The 21,024-nt window shown below is 29.2% G+C and overlaps 1 protein-coding gene across 1 annotated transcript; it reads right to left on the bottom strand.

Annotated features, from left to right (window-relative positions):
- Positions 1 to 1,078: 1,078 nt before the first annotated feature.
- LOTGIDRAFT_170472 (hypothetical protein) lies at positions 1,079 to 20,999 on the bottom strand (the record flags this gene model as incomplete). Its single annotated transcript, XM_009069126.1, has 30 exons — positions 1,079 to 1,161; positions 1,607 to 1,673; positions 2,073 to 2,233; positions 2,794 to 2,923; positions 5,994 to 6,113; positions 6,356 to 6,485; positions 6,895 to 7,086; positions 7,472 to 7,608; positions 8,190 to 8,369; positions 8,802 to 8,987; positions 9,320 to 9,367; positions 9,454 to 9,539; positions 9,629 to 9,630; positions 9,710 to 9,774; positions 10,114 to 10,237; positions 10,807 to 10,892; positions 13,633 to 13,759; positions 14,128 to 14,296; positions 14,476 to 14,574; positions 14,929 to 15,049; positions 15,108 to 15,165; positions 15,340 to 15,368; positions 15,827 to 15,898; positions 16,027 to 16,224; positions 16,503 to 16,543; positions 18,655 to 18,706; positions 19,016 to 19,144; positions 19,686 to 19,792; positions 20,388 to 20,449; positions 20,698 to 20,999. The coding sequence occupies 30 exons, from the start codon at positions 20,997 to 20,999 to the stop codon at positions 1,079 to 1,081; spliced, it is 3,363 nt and encodes a 1,120-aa protein (XP_009067374.1).
- Positions 21,000 to 21,024: the final 25 nt, after the last annotated feature.

A 21,024-nucleotide genomic window follows, 5' to 3' on the forward strand; every position in this document is an offset into this window, starting at 1 on the left:
ATGTATAATACTTGAAACTAAAATACTTATCACTTTTTCTCAATTTTTATTAGTTTTAACTCAATAGATCTGTCTAGGCCAAAATTGATTGAGAAAAAAAACTAAATAGCACTAATAATAAATAAAATACTAAATATCGCCATTAATTTAAAGGCTGTTAAATATATTAGAACCCAGAGACGTGTGCTTCTCAACCTTCATGATCCACCTCTCCACCTGAGAAACAAGTGCAGTTGTCAAAACCCTTCGCTCAGAACCTTGCTAATGGTGTTCTTGAACATACTAGCTATCTAGTATTAGCTTCGATAATTTCAGGCTAAGATCACTGTGTTCAGACTGCCCAGGATTTTGTTGTCAAGATATCTGCTAAAGCCCTAAATGCAAGAGACACAAGATGACAAACAGAGTTTTGTGCATGTACACTCAAAATAGATTGTTTTCGAGGATTCAAAGGAAAATGAACTGGTGAGGTTCAGCTGATGAGTCCCCCCTTTGAATATAATTCACCCCAAATTCCCCCTCTTTGCTAATTTCATACCCCAGAAATTTAATTTCACCCCCGGGACTTCATATGGACTATAATTAAGGTAATTAAGGTAATTCCTAATAAGGAAAAGGAATTATTAGGAAAAGAAATGATAGATACCATACCATACAATTTGAATTTCTAAGCTGATACTGCACAATTTCAGCTATGCGCATCACTAAACAGAATGAAAGCATGATGTAAGGCTTATGTACAATTACATGACAACAAACAACTGTTAACTACAGTTTTCAGTATTCAGTCTAATATCAACATTTTCAACTGTACGAATTAACTAGAGAATTTCATTCATAACTTTCATATCTATCACAAGCAAATCAGACGTCTGAAAAGTGATACACACAGCCAAAAGTGAACTCTTCCAGCTTATAAAGCAAACACGATATTATCTCTATATAGAAGAATTCACAATTGCATACATCAGCATACAGTAGGAGAATTAAATGAAATTGAGATACTATTCCAAATGAGTTTCATAAATAGAGGTATTTTGAGTCATAGTCTTTCTTTAACTCATACAATAGTGTCAAATTAAAAAGTTGTAAGTCTATGAATTGTTTCTCTGTCTGCAGTCTTTAATTTCTTAATTTCAGAATTCATCATCTCTTTGCAATCTGAAATCAAGGAACAAATGATAACAAGTTACTGTACTGGAATTCATTGAGCACTAAAATGTTTTAATTAGTAAAAAGAATACTGAGAAAATAGGTCGTCTTTCTTCATTATTCCAGTCAACCAATTGGCTACCAAGAGTCTTTACAAAGGACCAGCTGCACAAAGAAAGATTTGGGTCTTGAATCTATGTAAATGGTCTTCAGACGTACATTATTCCTTCAAAAATACCTCAAACTAGGAATCAGTCTCAAGAAAAGACAAGTCATCATTTTAACTTTCAAACGCTGATAATTCTGGATTTGAAGGCCCAAATTTTGGCAGAGAGCTATGAACGCTATTACTTATTAGGTAATTACTAAGGCAAGATTGGTCAAAAAATGGTGTTTATTAACAATTTATTGGAAGTGAGAGTTGGACATACAATAGCTCTTGATGTAAACTCACCTAAATTCATAGATTTTTTCATCTTGAGTAAAAAGTCTGTGAAAGTTGATGTCAAGTTAGATTCATCCTGGAATGAGGAAAGCAAATGGTGCATTCATGCGATTTGAACAAGGACATGGTACAATGCAAATACAACAGATCAGTATATACCAGTGCCTCAGCATCTCTAATCCTGAAGTAATACATACATCATCAGCTATCCACTCCAGCTATCCAATTCTGAATGATTTGATGATCCACCCCAACCTGAGTCATTGGCATCCTTGGTTGCCGCTCTCCTATTACCTCAAATCCCAAACATGCTTCATTCATTGTCTTGACTCCTGCTATCCCATCCGAATCTTCAAAATCTTCTGTTGCCCCTTTCCCATTATCTCATCATTTTCACTAATGTCATCCCAACTTAACTCATCGGCATCCTCAGTTACTCTTCTCCTATTATCTCTTATCCCAAAATAATACATACCTCATCATCTTCACTCCAGCTATCCCAATCTGAATCTTCAGCCTGATCTGATGCTCCTCCACCTTTATCTTTGGTGTCTATCGATACACTCAATGTCCGTCTTTTACCAAAACTGGTATTTAAGCTTAAACACTCTGTATACATTGCATTTGCATCAAAATCTAATCAACAGAAAAAAGCAATATGAAAGTAAATGTAGTTAAATAAAAGATAGCTTGCCATGTAAGACAACACTGTTATCAAGATTGTTGTTTATTTTACTATCAATCATGGTTGAAAATAGCCTGCCAGACATGACAACATAGGCCCACCGGCAACAAGAATGATAAAAATAAGAAAACCATTCCAAGAAAATTTCAATATCATGTTAAAAGATTGTTGTAAGTTCAGAATCAATTATGATTCTTTTGGCTAATTTAGTTGACCCAACACCAAAGTAGACCTTACCAAAGAGAAAAAGAAGAGACATATATTGGCCAAGTTAATTGCAATTACCTATCAAACTTCTCTCTTTGCCCATTTCCTTCAGTCATTAACCCTTTAAACATTGGCTGCTACTCTACTGACTATTTAATCATGATAAGCAGCCGTCACCAATGATGCCACAAAATCTAATGCTTTAAGTACTGTAACTAGAGGTTCATGGCATAAGAATGTAAATCACACTCAATGTTTAAATGGAAAACAAAAACAATGCAGAATGTTCCATTTTATTTCTTACCAGAGAAATCATTATTTTCAATTTCTAAACAAGAAATATGACCTTGATATAAAGTTGGTAAAAATTTATCATAACCATTTAATCCTGTACTTTCATATCTAGGTGATATATCACCAGTATAATTCCTTCCCTGAAAATAATAGCAGACACATTTATCTAAGGGAAACAACTCCATTAATGTATGTAAGTTATGTAAATCATTAAGTTATCAAGTCTACCATTGCAAGCAATATAAGACAATATGATGTATTCAAAGGATTGTAAAATGGTTTTCAAAAATTTGTATGTATATCGTAGACACTGATAGCATTAATTTGCACCATTCCAATTTTTAATTTTCCTTCAATTCCACAATAAGGAAGTGTTCGACCACATCACTAATCGAAAATATGTTTTATCAGGGAAGGCCCTGCATGATATTAGTGACATCATCAAACACATAGTTTTTGTTGGAATTGCAAGAACCACACATCTGATTGAAGATTGAAACAGTGCAAATATTGCTATCAGATACACATAAAAATTTTTAAAAATATGTTTACAATCCTTTTAAGGAAAGAGTTGTCTACTAGCTTTATAATATCAAGGTACTATAGACATTCTTCCTGAAAGTTATTTGCAATTATGAAAGCATTTTCAATGCCAAGCTATTACAGCTTGACATTATGCAGATGTTATGAAAGAGATAACAATCCAAATCACCGGGGTACATGGTGAAATGTTGCAAGAAAGATTAATTGCATAGAGAAATTTCTCTTGAATAAATTTTTTTTACATCAAACCATTAACCAATGTTTTAAATATAACTCACTATCAATTTTCTACTATTATTAGGTATGATTACTGAGTAGTGTTCTTTAATCATATCATTAAACTGAGTAGTTTTAAATAAAACTCACTATCAGTTTTCTACTATTATTAGGTATGATTACTGAGTAGTGTTCTTTAATCAAATTATTAAACTGAGTAGTTTTAAATAAAACTCACTATCAATTTTCTACTATTATTAGGTATGATTACTGAGTAGTGTTCTTTAATCAAATTATTAAACTGAGTAGTTTTAAATAAAACTCACTATCTATTTTCTACCATTATTAGGTATGATTACTGAGTAGTGTTCTTTAATCATATAATTAAACTGAGTAGTTTTAAATACAACTCACTATCTATTTTCTACTATTATTAGGTATGATTACTGAGTAGTGTTCTTTAATCATATAATTAAACTGAGTAGTTTTAAATACAACTCACTATCAATTTTCTACTATTATTAGGTATGATTACTGAGTAGTGTTCTTTAATCATATAATTAAACTGAGTAGTATTAAATGCAACTCACTATAAATTTTCTACTATTATTAGGTATGATTATTGAGTAGTGTTCTTTAATCATATAATTAAATTGAGTAGTTTTAAATACAACTCACACTCAATTTTCTATTATTATTAGGTATGATTACTGAGTAGTGTTCTTTAATCACATCATTAAACTGAGTAGTATTAAATGCAACTCACTATAAATTTTCTACTATTATAAGGTATGATTACTGAGTAGTGTTCTTTAATCAAATCATCAAACTGAGTAGCGTTCTTTAATCATATGATTAAACTGGGTAGTTTTAAATACAACTCACTGTCTATTTTCTACTATTATTAGGTATGATTACTGAGTAGTGTTCTTTAATCCTATCATTAAACTGAGTTGTTTTAAACACAACTCTCTGTCAGTTTTCTACTATTATTAGGTATGATTACTGAGTAGTGTTCTTTAATCATATAATTAAACTGGGTAGTTTTAAATACAACTCACTATCTATTTTCTACTATTATTAGGTATGATTACTGAGTAGTGTTCTTTAATCAAATCATTAAACTGAGTTGTTTTAAACACAACTCTCTGTCAGTTTTCTACTATTATTAGGTATGATTACTGAGTAGTGTTCTTTAATCATATAATTAAACTGGGTAGTTTTAAATACAACTCACTATCTATTTTCTAATATTATTAGATATGATTACTGAGTAGTGTTCTTTAATCATATAATTAAACTGAGTAGTATTAAATGCAACTCACTATAAATTTTCTACTATTATTAGGTATGATTACTGAGTAGTGTTCTTTAATCATATTATTAAACTGAGTAGTTTTAAATAAAACTCACTATCAATTTTCTACTATTATTATGTATGATTACTGAGTCGTGTTCTTTAATCCTATCATTAAACTGGGTAGTTTTAAATAAAACTCGCTATAAATTTTCTACTATTATTAAGTATGATTACTGAGTAGTGTTCTTTAATCATATAATTAAACTGGGTAGTTTTAAATAAAACTCACTATCAATTTTCTACTATCATTAGGTATGATTACTGAGTAGTGTTCTTTAATCATATAATTTAACTGAGTAGTTTTAAATAAAACTCGCTATAAATTTTCTACTATTATTAGGTATGATTACTGAGTAGTGTTCTTTAATCATATAATTAAACTGGGTAGTTTTAAATAAAACTCACTATCTATTTTCTACTATTATTAGGTATGATTACTGAGTAGTGTTCTTTAATCATATAATTAAACTGGGTAGTTTTAAATAAAACTCACTATCAATTTTCTACTATCATTAGGTATGATTACTGAGTAGTGTTCTTTAATCATATAATTTAACTGAGTAGTTTTAAATAAAACTCGCTATAAATTTTCTACTATTATTAGGTATGATTACTGAGTAGTGTTCTTTAATCATATAATTAAACTGGGTAGTTTTAAATAAAACTCACTATCTATTTTCTACTATTCTTAGGTATGATTACTGAGTAGTGTTCTTTAATCATATAATTAAACTGAGTAGTTTTAAATAAAACTCACTATAAATTTTCTACTATTATTAGGTATGATTACTGAGTAGTGTTCTTTAATCATATAATAAAACTGAGTAGTTTTAAATAAAACTCACTATAAATTTTCTACTATTATTAGGTATGATTACAGAGTAGTGTTCTTTCATCAAATCATTTAACTCACTATCACTACTATTTTAAGATTACCAAGTAATGTTCTTTAATAATACAAATATCAATTTATTGAAGGAGATATAATGGTATACATGAAGGAAATCAATAACAAGACAAGAACTCTTTATATCAAATTTCTTCAGTTTGTGAACACTGTGTAAGCATTAAGCACAGTAAATATTGCTTACCTTATTGAGTCTAGAACAAATTGCTTTAAATAAACTGGGAAGATGTTTGTTGGGGTTAATAGGTCTACACAACACTAGATATATAGATAATATCTTTTCTAAAAGTGCTGTATCAAATGTCTGAAATCACAAATAAAAAAGTTTTAGATCCTATCCAAACTGTGCTTTTTCCCTTAATTTTAGGGATATCTCAGTGTCTGTAGCAAAAATCTCAAATGATTCACTAAAGGCTATTCTGTGAACCATAGAGGATAATTGTAACTGTTATTGTTACAAAATGAATAATATTCTTACACATACTGGTATAAAGCTACCATTTCCAAAACTTTTACATGCGTCTAAAGTAAGTTCAGTGTACCCACCTTGATAGCTATAATAGCTGAAAATTCTTTCAGGGTATAATATAGACATTTTAAATAGAGTGGTTTCCTGTCAGTAGATATTCTTCTTTTCAATACAGGATCCACAATAACAACACTTAACTTAAGTAAACTGAAAACAAAACCAGTGCTTTGTATGGATTTTCAGGCACTCTAATAAATGTATACCTTTTTTCTTAGACTCACATCTCTACATTTGATTAGGCTAATGACGTAAGAAATGCCATGCAGTGGGCAATGGCAGATACTCTTCCTGGACAGATGTATTAACTATAATTTATGTTCAACTTTCAAGGGAATGTGCATTTTCTGCAGCAAACAGGGCCTTATCTTAGAGACCCACTTGAGAATCTATACACAAAATATACACTGTATCCCTTCCGAATGGGAAACTAAATTGAAAAATTCAGAGGGTCTTATTACGGTCTGGAGCTCTGATGTAGGTATTTCATCCATTTTCACAACAAAAAGCATTTTAACTGTGTCAGAACTTCAATCACTAGCAAGAGGAAATGACTTACCAGTGAACCAGTTCTTTACTAACTATAGAATCATCAGCAAACAAACCAATATAATGTGTTATAATAGGTAGATATCTTGGTTGATATGTGTTACTGAGATATAGTGTTAAGTGTTCATACACAGCTAATACTAAACACTTCTCTACTTGTCTAGCACATAATATATCACTTTCTGGTTCCACTAAACAACAACTGAAACACGAATGATTAACATAGACCCAAAAACCCTTTAATGTATTTTGGAACCGCTTGTATAATATCTGGTAATGCCTTGAAAGGCTTATTAAAGGGATTGTAATGAGGTATTTAAATTTTTTTTGTGTTTTAGGGACACTGACAGCATCAATTTGCGCTGTTCCTATTTTAAGTCAGACGTCTGTGGTTCCTGCAATTTCACTAAAATAAAGTGTTTGATAATGTCACTAATCGCAAAATATACTTTATCACATAAGGGTGCAAAATCTGTCCCTTTAATGCAGAAATTGAGTCACATGAGCCGGTTGACAATTGTTAAAACATAATTAACTCTAATTTTCTTTTCAAAAACATAAGTCAAAAGTGATATAAAGTAACAAACCTAAGATATCCTGTATAAGGTGATGAAAATATTGGTATAGTTTTCTTCTGTAGTACATGACAGATCTGACTGGTAGGATGAGCAAATTGAAACAAAGTTTGCCAGAAGTTGAAAAAACTTTCACCAACTGATATTTTCTAGAAAATAATATAGTAAGATTATTTATGTTACAATGAAAGAAAAAAACAACCATTTTTTACACGGTTAACAACTTTCACTAAGATCTTGTCTACCAATTGGTCATTTGGCAAACCATCTTTTCCAATTTATCCATAATCCTTTAAAGCTTGAACGATTGGAATAATGAAGAAAGATAATTTATTCAAGATCACTGAACTTGCACACGCATGTATTTACTACTTGAGAAAGTCGCATAAATGGAAAAAATTGTCAACACCAATTTTCACAAATTCTACAACCTTAAAATGCGAAAATAGCAGGAACTTGAAATGTGATTCTTCTTTGTAGATGATGTGCAAAGATGTTCAACAAAAATTGTGCTTGGAATTGGAATATAGAAATATATCAACACCACTAACACCCTCGTTCATCTTAGTTATAAAGTTGTGAATATTGCATGGACAGTCTCAACTTTTCTGCACAAGTTTCATATTTGCAAGCAAGTAGTTATCACTTTTTTCACTGCAGGTATCAAACGCAGCATTATCAACAACTATCTGATCAGGGTTTGAGTCATTAAGAACTTCCAGGAATTTACCTTATTGTCAGGAATATTAAAGTGATTAACCAGTATAATTATAATCTCTACAGCTAATAATGACAATCTATCAAATGATGTTCTGTACAATATTATCTCTACAGTAGATAGGTAATAATCACTCTCTTGTTTTAAAGATTGCAGTAGGTTGTCTATGGTTTCACAGCATACTAATTCATCCTACAATACAATAAACAATGGTGGATAGAAGCTTTAATTTGAGTAGCTTGAGGTACAGCCTAACTACAATATTTGAGTTGAGACTCCTGTATAGTATATATGACCAACTTAGAAGCTTGGGTTCAAAACCTAACTTTTTGGAGAGATAAACACGAGTTAACATGGCTGAAAGGATTGTCTACATATGGTTTAAAAGTGCCACCATATTGGCTACACTCAATCTTATTTGACTATTACACTCACTCAAACATGCGCAAGATAATTACTTCATTTTTGTATTAACTCTGCGCTATAAATTCAAAATATTGATAATTTATTATAAATTTCATAATCGATAAATGTATATGTAAGGCCAGTCATCCACTACTTGTAATAATCTCTTCTACAAAGTTTTCCTGCATCACATTCAGAATAAAATACGTTGAGACTAACCTTCCACGATTTTGGTGGATCTTTCAGCAGTGGTAACAGTCTGACACAGTGTTCTAATGATTCTTTTAATAGAAATGATGCCATATATACCATAGTTGGATTGTTAGAGGCTAAATTATCTTTGATGATAGATTTATTCAAATCTATATCATACCACCTTATTACTTCACTTAGTAATGGTAACACCTGCAAAATACCATAAAATCACAATTATTCACTTAGTTATGGTAACACCTGCAAAATACTACAGAATTACTTAATAATGGTAACACCTGAAAAATACCATAAAATACAACATAATCACTTAGTAATGGTAACACCTGCAAAATACCGTAAAATCACAATTATGCAAAATACCGTAAAATCACAATTATTCACTTAGTTATGGTAACACCTGCAAAATACCGTAAAATCACAATTATTCACTTAGTTATGGTAACACCTGCAAAATACAACAGGATTACTTAATAATGGTAACACCTGAAAAATACAACAGGATTACTTAATAATGGTAACACCTGAAAAATACCATAAAATACAACATAATCACTTAGTAATGGTAACACCTGCAAAATACCGTAAAATCACAATTATTCACTTAGTTATGGTAACACCTGCAAAATACAACAGGATTACTTAATAATGGTAACACCTGAAAAATATCATAAAATACGACATAATCACTTAGTAATGGTAACACTTGCAAAATACGACACAATCGCTTAATAATCGTAACACCTGCATAATACCATAAAATCACAACTATTTACTTAGTATGGTAACACCTGCAAATACATCATTACAATTATTCACTTAATAATGCTTACACCTGGAAAAAAAAACAGCATCACAATTATTTACTTAGTAACGGCAACTTCTGCAAATACAGCATAATCACATTTACTTACTTAGTAACGGTAACACCTGCAAAAACAACATAATCACATCTTTTTTTACATAGTAACAGTAACACCTGAAAAACAACATAATCACAGTTATTTACTTTCACTTGGTAATAGTAACACATGAAAATAAAACATAATTACAATAATGCGCTTAGCAATGGTAACACCTTGAAAATACAACAAATCACAATGTTCACATGGTAATGGTTACACCTAAAAAACACAATAAATCACAATTATTGATGGCAACGCCAGATAATATAATGAAATAAAATGTCAGTTTTCATATCTCACTCTTTTGCTCCTGTTGAAGGCTAAAAAACCTACGCTTTTTTTATATTTATGTATATTTCTCTGATCTGTATGATGGACAAAGTAATGGTAACTATAATAATATATACTCTTACTTGTTGTGCTATTCTTTTCAACTCCCACTGATTATCTAAAAGACATTCTAGAGTTTGATATAATATAGTATGCAGTAAGTCTTGACAATGTTGTATTTTAACTGTCTTTAACCAAGATATATCTCTGCAAAATCAAAAGGGTAGTTACACTACATATTCTTTAAACTCTTATAGTGGCCATTTACCACTTTGGAACATAACAAACAATTGAATAATTGACAGGTACTAGTTAATCAAAGCAATCACACATCATTTAGTTTAAAGGGACAGATGTGCCATTTTGGGAGATTGATTGAGACTTGAGTCTTTAAAGAGACAGGGTCGCCATCTGTTGGACCAATCATGTTGCAGAAATTGGATTCTCTAATTAAGCTAATCAGTAATAATGTCCACAGCTCACCATCGAAATTTGAGCCATGCGTGTCCAGAATTATCTGCCTTTGAAAGACATGTCTTTTCTTGAGACACTGTCATATATAGAAAAGACACATATAGAAAGTGAAATTCATAGTTTAAGGTATTTTTGAAGGAATTATGCGATTTCTGTACAATACATTTCTAGTACTTCTGAAAAGTATTTACATATATATTCAAGACCAAAATTAACCCCTCAAAATGGCAAATCTGTCCCATATTTTCACATAACAGCAACCATGATCCACATTCATTTCTAATTCTAATACTAATACTTACTCAATGTATTGTGTATTTTTATCAGAATTATGTCTTCTACATTGTTCCATAAATAACCAACCAAAATCTTTAATAGAGTCTTCAAACTGTAATTAAATACAATGTTTAACATATATCCAACTGGATGAATGATCGAAAAATGCAAAAATAATGAATGAAAAACTGATGATAAAAAGACATTTAAAAATTTCAATGGGCGGGTCACATAAAGTTAAAAATTTGTAGAATAATTTTTTTTTCACCAACCAATGTTAGCAAAGTTATTTCCATTCCTTATAATTTTTTGATTTTATACTATTGTTATTGCTTTATGTAATTAACATTGCTTTATGTTATTGACATTGCTTTATGCCATTAACATTGCATTATGTTATTTACATTGCTTTATGTTATTACCATTGCTTTATGTTATTAACATTGCTTTATGTTACTAACATTGCTTTATGTTATTAACATTGCTTTATGTTACTAACATTGCTTTATGTTATTGACATTGCTTTATGTTATTAACATTGCTTTATGTAATTAACATTGATTTATGTTATTAACATTGCTTTATGTAATTAACATTGCTTCATGTTACTAACATTGCTTTATGTAATTAACATTGCATTATGTTATTTACATTGCTTTATGCCATTAACATTGCTTTATGTAATTAACATTGCATTATGTTATTTACATTGCTTTATGTTATCTACATTGCTTTATGTTATTACCATTGCTTTATGTTACTAACATTGCTTTATGTTATTAACATTGCTTTATGTAATTAACATTGCTTTATGTTATTAACATTGCTTTATGTTATTAACATTGCTTTATGTTATTAACATTGCTTTATGTAATTAACATTGCTTTATGTTATTAACATTGCTTTATGTTATTAACATTGCTTTATGTCATTAACATTGCTTTATGTCATTAACATTGCTTTATGTTACTAACATTGCTTTATGTTACTAACATTGCTTTATGTTATTGACATTGCTTTATGTTATTAACATTGCTTTATGTTATTGACATTGCTTTATGTTATTGACATTGCTTTATGTTATTGACATTGCTTTATGTTATTGACATTGCTTTATGTTATTGACATTGCTTTATGTTATTGACATTGCTTTATGTAATTAACATTGCTTTATGTTATTAACATTGCTTTATGTTATTAACATTGCTTTATGTTATTAACATTGCTTTATGTAATTAACATTGCTTTATGTTATTAACATTGCTTTATGTTACTAACATTGCTTTATGTAATTAACATTGCTTTATGTCATTAACATTGCTTTATGTTACTAACATTGCTTTATGTTACTAACATTGCTTTATGTTATTAACATTGCTTTATGTTATTAACATTGCTTTATGTTACTAACATTGCTTTATGTTATTAACATTGCTTTATGTTATTAACATTGCTTTATGTTATTAACATTGCTTTATGTTATTAACATTGCTTTATGTTATTAACATTGCTTTATGTTACTAACATTGCTTTATGTTATTAACATTGCTTTATGTTATTAACATTGCTTTATGTTATTGACATTGCTTTATGTTACTAACATTGCTTTATGTTATTAACATTGCTTTATGTTACTAACATTGCTTTATGTTATTAACATTGCTTTATGTTACTAACATTGCTTTATGTTACTAACATTGCTTTATGTTATTAACATTGCTTTATGTTATTAACATTGCTTTATGTTACTAACATTGCTTTATGTTATTAACATTGCTTTATATTATTAACATTGCTTTATGTTATTACCATTGCTTTATGTTATTAACATTGCTTTATGTTATTACCATTGCTTTATGTTATTAACATTGCTTTATGTTACTAACATTGCTTTATGTTACTAACATTGCTTTATGTTATTGACATTGCTTTATGTTATTAACATTGCTTTATGTTATTAAAATTGCTTTATGTTATTAACATTGCTTTATGTTACTAACATTGCTTTATGTTATTAACATTGCTTTATGTTACTAACATTGATTAATGTTACTAACATTGCTTTATGTTATTGACATTGCTTTATGCCATTGACATTGCTTTATGTTATTGACATTGCTTTAGGCCATTAACATTGCTTTATGTTATTGACATTGCTTTAGGCCATTAACATTGCTTTATGTTATTAACATTGCTTTATGTCACTAACATTGCTTTATGTTATTAACATTGCTGTATGTTACTAACATTGCTTTATGTTATTAACATTGTTTTATGTTATTTACATTGCTTTATGTTACTAACATTGCTTTATGTTATTAACATTGCTTTATGTTACTAACATTGCTTTATGTTATTGACATTGCTTTATGTTACTAACATTGCTTTATGTTATTAACATTGCTTTATGTTACTAATATTGCTTTATGTTACTAACATTGCTTTATGTTATTGACATTGCTTTATGCCATTGACATTGCTTTATGTTATTAACATTGCTTTATGCCATTAACATCACTTTATGCCATTAACATCACTTTATGCCATTAACATCACTTTATGCCATTAACTTCGCTTTATGCCTTGTTTTATGTTATAGGATGCCATGACATTTGTTTATGTGACTCATGAATACATACATTGGCCTATGATACGAATTCATATCATTCCAAAGCCATTTTATGAACTGACAAACAGTGCTGTTGTGTGATAAAACTATTTTAGCTACAGACTTGGAACAGTTTTTCACAGTATGGAGCAAAAGATGTGTAGTCTGTAGTAACTATAGAAAATTTATTTCAATATGGCTGCTGTGACTCTATCCTGTGGAGAGAAATAAATGTGATGCCTACCTGAAGTGTAAACCTATCATATAAATATGTCTGATGTAATAAAGATTTCCCAGCTAGCTCTGATAATATCTCACTCCAGATTGGCGATGTACTGGCTATCTTCTCTAGTTCTTCTTTATTTATAACACTACCATAAATCAAAATGTTACAAACTTAAGGGATTGTAAAGAGGTTTTATAAAATTTGTATTTGTATCTCGGACACTGATAGAATCAATTTCAACCATTCTAATTTTCAGTCAGTTGTCTGTCGTTCCTGAAATTCCACTAAAACTAAATGTTTTGTGGCGCTTTTTGTCCCCATCGCAAAGGGCATTATGTGATTATGCAGATTTTGTGATACTGATGTCACAAAACACCATTAATTTTACCCTGTAAATACGATAATCACAATAGTTTTGGAACTTGGTATAAATAACAGTCATTGATAATATCTAATCATTTCCAACAAAGGATACTTTCATCTTAATGACAAGATAAACCGGTTTCTACTTACCTAGTAGATAAAGCTGATGTTGATAATCTGCGTATTTCACCATGTTTTGTGGGTTGTAAAGGACCAAATGTCATCAACCAATGATTCTTAACTAAATATTCACAGATCAACTCGTACACAAATAATCTCCCCTCTTTACACTCCCATGTCTTTACTCTACTGCAGTTATCTACAGAATAAATACCAACAATGTCCTTCATAAATGGCAGTATATAATAAGACAGTATATCCTAGTTCACAAGGACATTAACCATTAGAATTTGTGCAAGTGTCAAAGTGTCTTTAGTATACCTTTATATACAGGAATCATTTCGAGTTCCCCAAAACCCAATTGAATCAATATCTTACCTTCTTGGTATGTAGTAGTACCACAACTTGATGACCAATCTAAAACCAAATTACCAATTATAGATTTGAACAATACTGGATTACTACCACATTTACATACTGCAAATATCAATTGTGTACTTAAAAAATCTACTCCAGAAAAAAAATGACTAAAATTCATTAACCTGTAAAATATTCCTTAAACATATTGGAGACCTAAGCTTTTGTCTGTGCCTTTTCCATTTTCCTCTTCTAATATTATTAGTGATCGTGACATTTTTATTTAAGTGAACAGAAATTATCAAGTTACAAATAGAAGCAAAGAGTCAATTATACAAATGCAAAGGCTTAAACAAATCTTTCCTTTCCCTTCAAGTAATTGAAAATGAATATAATGACTATTTCTGTCATTCTAAAGACATTAGGTCAAAATCTGTAATAATAAAAAGCTCATGGATGTCCTTTCAAACTAACCTAATTGTTTAAATACAAGACTAGTAGTTTGTCGCACTGTAGACGCTTCATGTGATAAATAAGATATAAACACTGTTAGATATGATAACCATTCTGACAACAGACATGATAATGGTAACACCTGAAATAATAACATGATAATGGTAACACCTATAATAATAACATGATAATGGTAACACCTGAAATAATAACATGATAATGGTAACACCTGTAATAATAACAAGATAATGGTAACACCTGAAATAATAACATGATAATGGTAACACCTAAAACAATAGCAAGATAAAGCTAACTCCTGAAACAATAACATGATACTGAAAACACCTAAAACAATAACATGATACTGAAAACACCTAAAACAATAACATGATACTGAAAACACCTGAAATGATAACATGATACTGAAAACACCTGAAACAATAACATGATACTGATAACACCTGAAACAATAACATGATACTGATAACACCTGAAACAATAACATGATACTGATAACACCTAAAACAATAACATGATACTGATAAAACTTAAAACAATAATATGATAATGGTAAAACTTTAAACAATAACATGATAATGGTAAAACTTAAAACAATAACATGATAATGGTAAAACTTAAAACAATAATATGATAATGGTAAAACTTAAAACAATAACATGATAATGGTAAAACTTAAAACAATAACATGATAATGGTAAAACTTAAAACAAGAGGTTTTCTTAATTTTTCATTTGTATCAAGGCTCCTGCAATTCCACTAAAACTAAGTGATTGATTACATCACCAATCACAAAATATGCCTTTTGCTATTAGTGACGTCATCTAACACTTAGTTTTAGAAAACCTCTTTCATTCAAGAAATCAAAATCTTTTTAAAGATTCAAATATAAAGAAATTACCTTTATTATTGAAGAGCATATCTTTAACAATCCTTCAGCTTTATATGCTTCAACTAAACTATCAGTGCTGATCTGTAGGAAAATATAGCATATCATTTGAACAATGGTCAAGACTAGTTTTTGACATAGAAAAAAAGATCTTGTCGATAATAAATCTTTAAGGTCTTCCTAAAAACTTGGTAGATTGGTAAATAACATACCTCTAGTTGATGAGTACTTGGTTTATAACCAAGTAAAGTGATAACTTGATGTAAAGTAGAAGTAACAGTATGAGTATTACAACTTGTGATATAAACAGTTAAAGCTTTCACAGTTGTTTCACGTATACTTAGTTGAGGATGACATATTAGCTGAAAGATTGTGGGTAATATCCTCTGCCCAATAGATTCAGGAATACACTGGAATAATAGAATACAAACACATTTTCAAAAAATTATTACCAAATTAACTCGTCTAAATCTGAACCTATATGGCCTTACACTAGGGTTGCAATTACTGATGAACCATGATTCCATTCACATATTCAATTGTGAAGTATCAACATTTTTAGATAAATTAGAATTTTGTAGAAAATTCAACATGACTTTTTCCATTCATGACATTATCATCAATACTTGTCATAATGTCATGAAATATTTTTCTTTGCTTTATACTTTTCTGTTATATTAATATTTACCTTAGAATCTGAGACATATTGATTTAATATCACAGTTATACCTGAAATTATACATTAGCATTGTTATATTAATCTAATATCACAGTTATACCTGAAATTATACAATGGCATTGTTATATTGATTTAATATCACAGTTATACCTAAAATTATACATTAGCATTGTTATATTAATCTAATATCACAGTTATACCTGAAATTATACAAGGGCATTGTTATATTAATCTAATATTACAGTTATACCTGAAATTATACAATGGCATTGTTATATTAATCTAATATTACAGTTATACAACTTACTATACTATTATTAGGTATGATTACTGAGTAGTGTTCTTCAATCAAATCGTTTAATTGAGTAGTTTTAAATACAACTCACTATCAGTTTTCTACTATTATTAGGTATGATTACTGAGTAGTGTTCTTTAATCAAATAATTAAACTGAGTAGTTTTAAATACAACTCACTATCTATTTTCTACTATTATAAGATATGATTACTGAGTAGTGTTCTTCAATCAAATCATTTAATTGAGTAGTTTTAAATACAACTCACTATCAGTTTTCTACTATTATTAGGTATGATTACTGAGTAGTGTTCTTTAATCAAATAATTAAATTGAGTAGTTTTAAATACAACTCACTATCTATTTTCTACTATTATTAGATATGATTACTGAGTAGTGTTCTTTAATCAAATAATTAAACTGAGTAGTTTTAAATACAACTCACTATCTATTTTCTACTATTATTAGATATGATTACTGAGTAGTGTTCTTTAATCAAATAATTAAACTGAGTAGTTTTAAATACAACTCACTACCTATTTTCTACTATTATTAGTTATGATTACTGAGTAGTGTTCTTCAATCAAATCATTTAATTGAGTAGTTTTAAATACAACTCACTATCAGTTTTCTACTATTATTAGGTATGATTACTGAGTAGTGTTCTTTAATCAAATAATTAAATTGAGTAGTTTTATATACAACTCACTATCTATTTTCTACTATTATTAGATATGATTACTGAGTAGTGTTCTTCAATCAAATCATTTAATTGAGTAGTTTTAAATACAACTCACTATCTATTTTCTACTATTATTAGGTATGATTACTGAGTCGTGTTCTTTAATCATATCATTAAATTGAGTAGTTTTAAATAAAACTCACTATTAATTTCCTACTATTATTAGGTATGATTACTGAGTAGTGTTCTTTAATCATATTATTAAATTGAGTAGTTTTAAATACAACTCTCTACCAATTTTCTACTATTATTAGGTATGATTACTGAGTAGTGTTCTTTAATCATATCATTAAACTGAGTAGTTTTAAATACAACTCACTATCTATTTTCTACTATTATTAGGTATGATTACTGAGTAGTGTTTTTTAATCATATTATTAAATTGAGTAGTTTTACATACAACTCACTATTAATTTTCTACTATTATTAGGTATGATTACTGAGTAGTGTTCTTTAATCATATAATTAAACTGAGTAGTTTTAAATAAAACTCACTATCAAATTTCTATTATTATTAGATATGATTACTGAGTAGTGTTCTTTAATCATATCATTTAATTGAGTAGTTTTAAATATAACTCACTATCTATTTTCTACTATTATTAGATATGATTACTGAGTAGTGTTCTTTAATCAAATTATTAAATTGAGTAGTTTTAAATACAACTCACTATCAATTTTCTACTATTATTAGGTATGATTACTGAGTAGTGTTCTTTAATCATATCATTTAATTGAGTAGTTTTAAATATAACTCACTATCTATTTTCTACCATTATTAGGTATGATTACTGAGTAGTGTTCTTTAATCATATCATTAAACTGAGTAGTTTTAAATAAAACTCACTATCTATTTTCTATTATTATTAGATATGATTACTGAGTAGTGTTCTTTAATCATATCATTTAATTGAGTAGTTTTAAATATAACTCACTATCTATTTTCTACCATTATTAGGTATGATTACTGAGTAGTGTTCTTTAATCATATCATTAAACTGAGTAGTTTTGAACACAACTCTGTCAGTTTTCTACTATTATTATGTTTGATTATTGAGTAATGATGAGGATTGAGTATAAGAATATTTCAAATACAATTCATACATTCAGAGAACTATATTCTTACCTAATATTGCACCATTGATGGGTTGCCATTCACTCTCATTATCACAGCATATCTATAATAAAATAATATTGATAAATATCCTTTGTAATAATTTTTTAATCTGTCTTTGTCCTGAAGGAGTTCAGCAAATTTACATACTTAAAACTGGCATTCCATCTTGAATTGGTAAGGGACATTCTGGACAGAGTATTTAGAACCTACAACTCTCCACTTTCAGAGGTATGTATGTGAAAAAAATTAATGCTGATTGGTTCATTAACAATGATGGTCCAATCAGAATCACTACTCACTTGAAAAAAAAAATGACACTTTTGTAAAGTATGGGCACATAAATTACGTGAAGAAATTTGAATACACATACCTGCACAAGTTGTCTAAATAATAATTCTGTATGTGTGTCATCTAAAAACTTGACAATAACACCCAGTCTTGAACAACTTGTCTTTCTTATGGCAGACCATACATCAGTAATAAACAGCACTAAAATCTCCTGTAAACACAAAAAATCTATAAGGGCACCCTATTCTCTATACAACCCCTTTATAGCTTTCAATGAAAGTAGGCTATTTTAAATGCATTTAAGAACTAATCGAAGGTCACCATAGTGATGTCAGAACAACAATCATTGTCATTTAAGTAAGCAAATGGCATATAAAATTAACTAACTCATCTTCACAATGGTTAAGGTATTACAAATTTGTCTTATAACATGACTGCAATAGCCACTGTTTCTGTACCACGGAATACAAGCATTTAATTGTATTATACACCAACGAAAGCAGCCAATCAGAGCCCCAGACAGAAAAACTGTAAACATTATGGCTTATTATCTAGTCTGTCTGTCAAGGTCTAACTGTCTGTATTCACTAGAATACAATCTAATCAAATCACTGCATTAACATCCACATTGGTACAAGAAAAGGAGGCTAATGTAGTCAAGGTATAAGATGAAGTTCTTAATACCTTGACGATTGTGAAGATGTAACTGACCAAGCTACATAATATCCATAATTAACAAAATTATCTCTTACCAATATATAAGGAAATAAATGAGATGAGTTGATATAAGTATCAGAATTAGACAACCATAGCATAATATGTCCTGCTAATTGACTTCTAACAACTGGTAAACAGTTCACTGTAAACAAATTGGAAACTGTTATTTACATCAGGTGAAAGATAGTATTTTGAAATAAGATTTGAACAGCATTTAGAAGCGAGGAGCACCTTTATAACACAAGACAATAATTATGGGATAAAACAAAGTATTAAATAAGTGTGTTTTATCTCATAATTATTGTCTTGTGTTATATAGTATTTTGAAGTCAAACACAAATGAACATCAAGTCATACTAACACATAAATTTCAAAAAATATTGTTAAGATTAAGATAATGTAGTAGCCTTCAAATCTGCTTTCCTTCCTGCTAAAGTTGAATTTAATTTTTTCAGAAAGAAAATCAGAAACTCAGCTCATAGGACATTTAAGCAAATTTTACCAAAAGGAGTTACAACAAAAACTTAAAGACCATGCTTTGTCATTTTTAAGTGTTGATTTGGGTCTTGAATATATGTAAAAAGTCTTCAATTTTTGATGCTCATGGATTTAAAGACTCATATTTCGAAAAGTATTACTGATTAGCTTAGCCAACTGATTTCCGTTTCAGAGAATAAGGTTTGGTTGGTCAAACGGATGGTCAACCTCTCCCTATAAGGCAATAAACAACAAATTACCATGATTATACAATCTTTTATAAGACTTGAGAGATTCTTCTGTTAATTTTTCTTTGGATAAACTGAAAGAAAATGAAGAAAAAAATGGTAGCAGCTATCTCTTTTTATAATTATGGCTGTCAAAAAGTCTCTACTCCATACCTTACATGTGATATCCAACAAGACCAGACATTTTTGTCAATTTTGGAGACATTTTTTTAGAACATCTAACCTCGAGCTAAATGCTCTCCAAAATATTGGAACCTCTAGAAAAGACAAGTCCTCTACGATGTAACTTTCAAATGTGAATATCATCAAATGAAGTAATTACCATGACAGGATTTGATCTAATGGACCACATAATTCTGACTGGTTTAAGGCACCATCTTTCACTGATTCCTGACAATTCTTTGCTTCCATCCATTTAAATCTTCTTAAAAATATATAACGTAAAAATTCAAATTGTAGAAGGTCAGGTGTGATCTTTGATGAATCAAGGGAAGATCTGCAATTTTGGTTTGCAAGTAATTCACACAATTTATTTAAAGCTTCAAGTTCTTGTGACGCAGTTAGATTTTCATCAGATGTCAACTTTTCAATATAAAATTTTTTCTCATCTTCTGCTTCTTCCATTTTTAGCACCTGCAAAATAAATTCA

The sequence above is a fragment of the Lottia gigantea genome, assembly GCF_000327385.1.
Source record: "Lottia gigantea unplaced genomic scaffold LOTGIsca_99, whole genome shotgun sequence".
Taxonomy (NCBI): domain Eukaryota; kingdom Metazoa; phylum Mollusca; class Gastropoda; family Lottiidae; genus Lottia; species Lottia gigantea.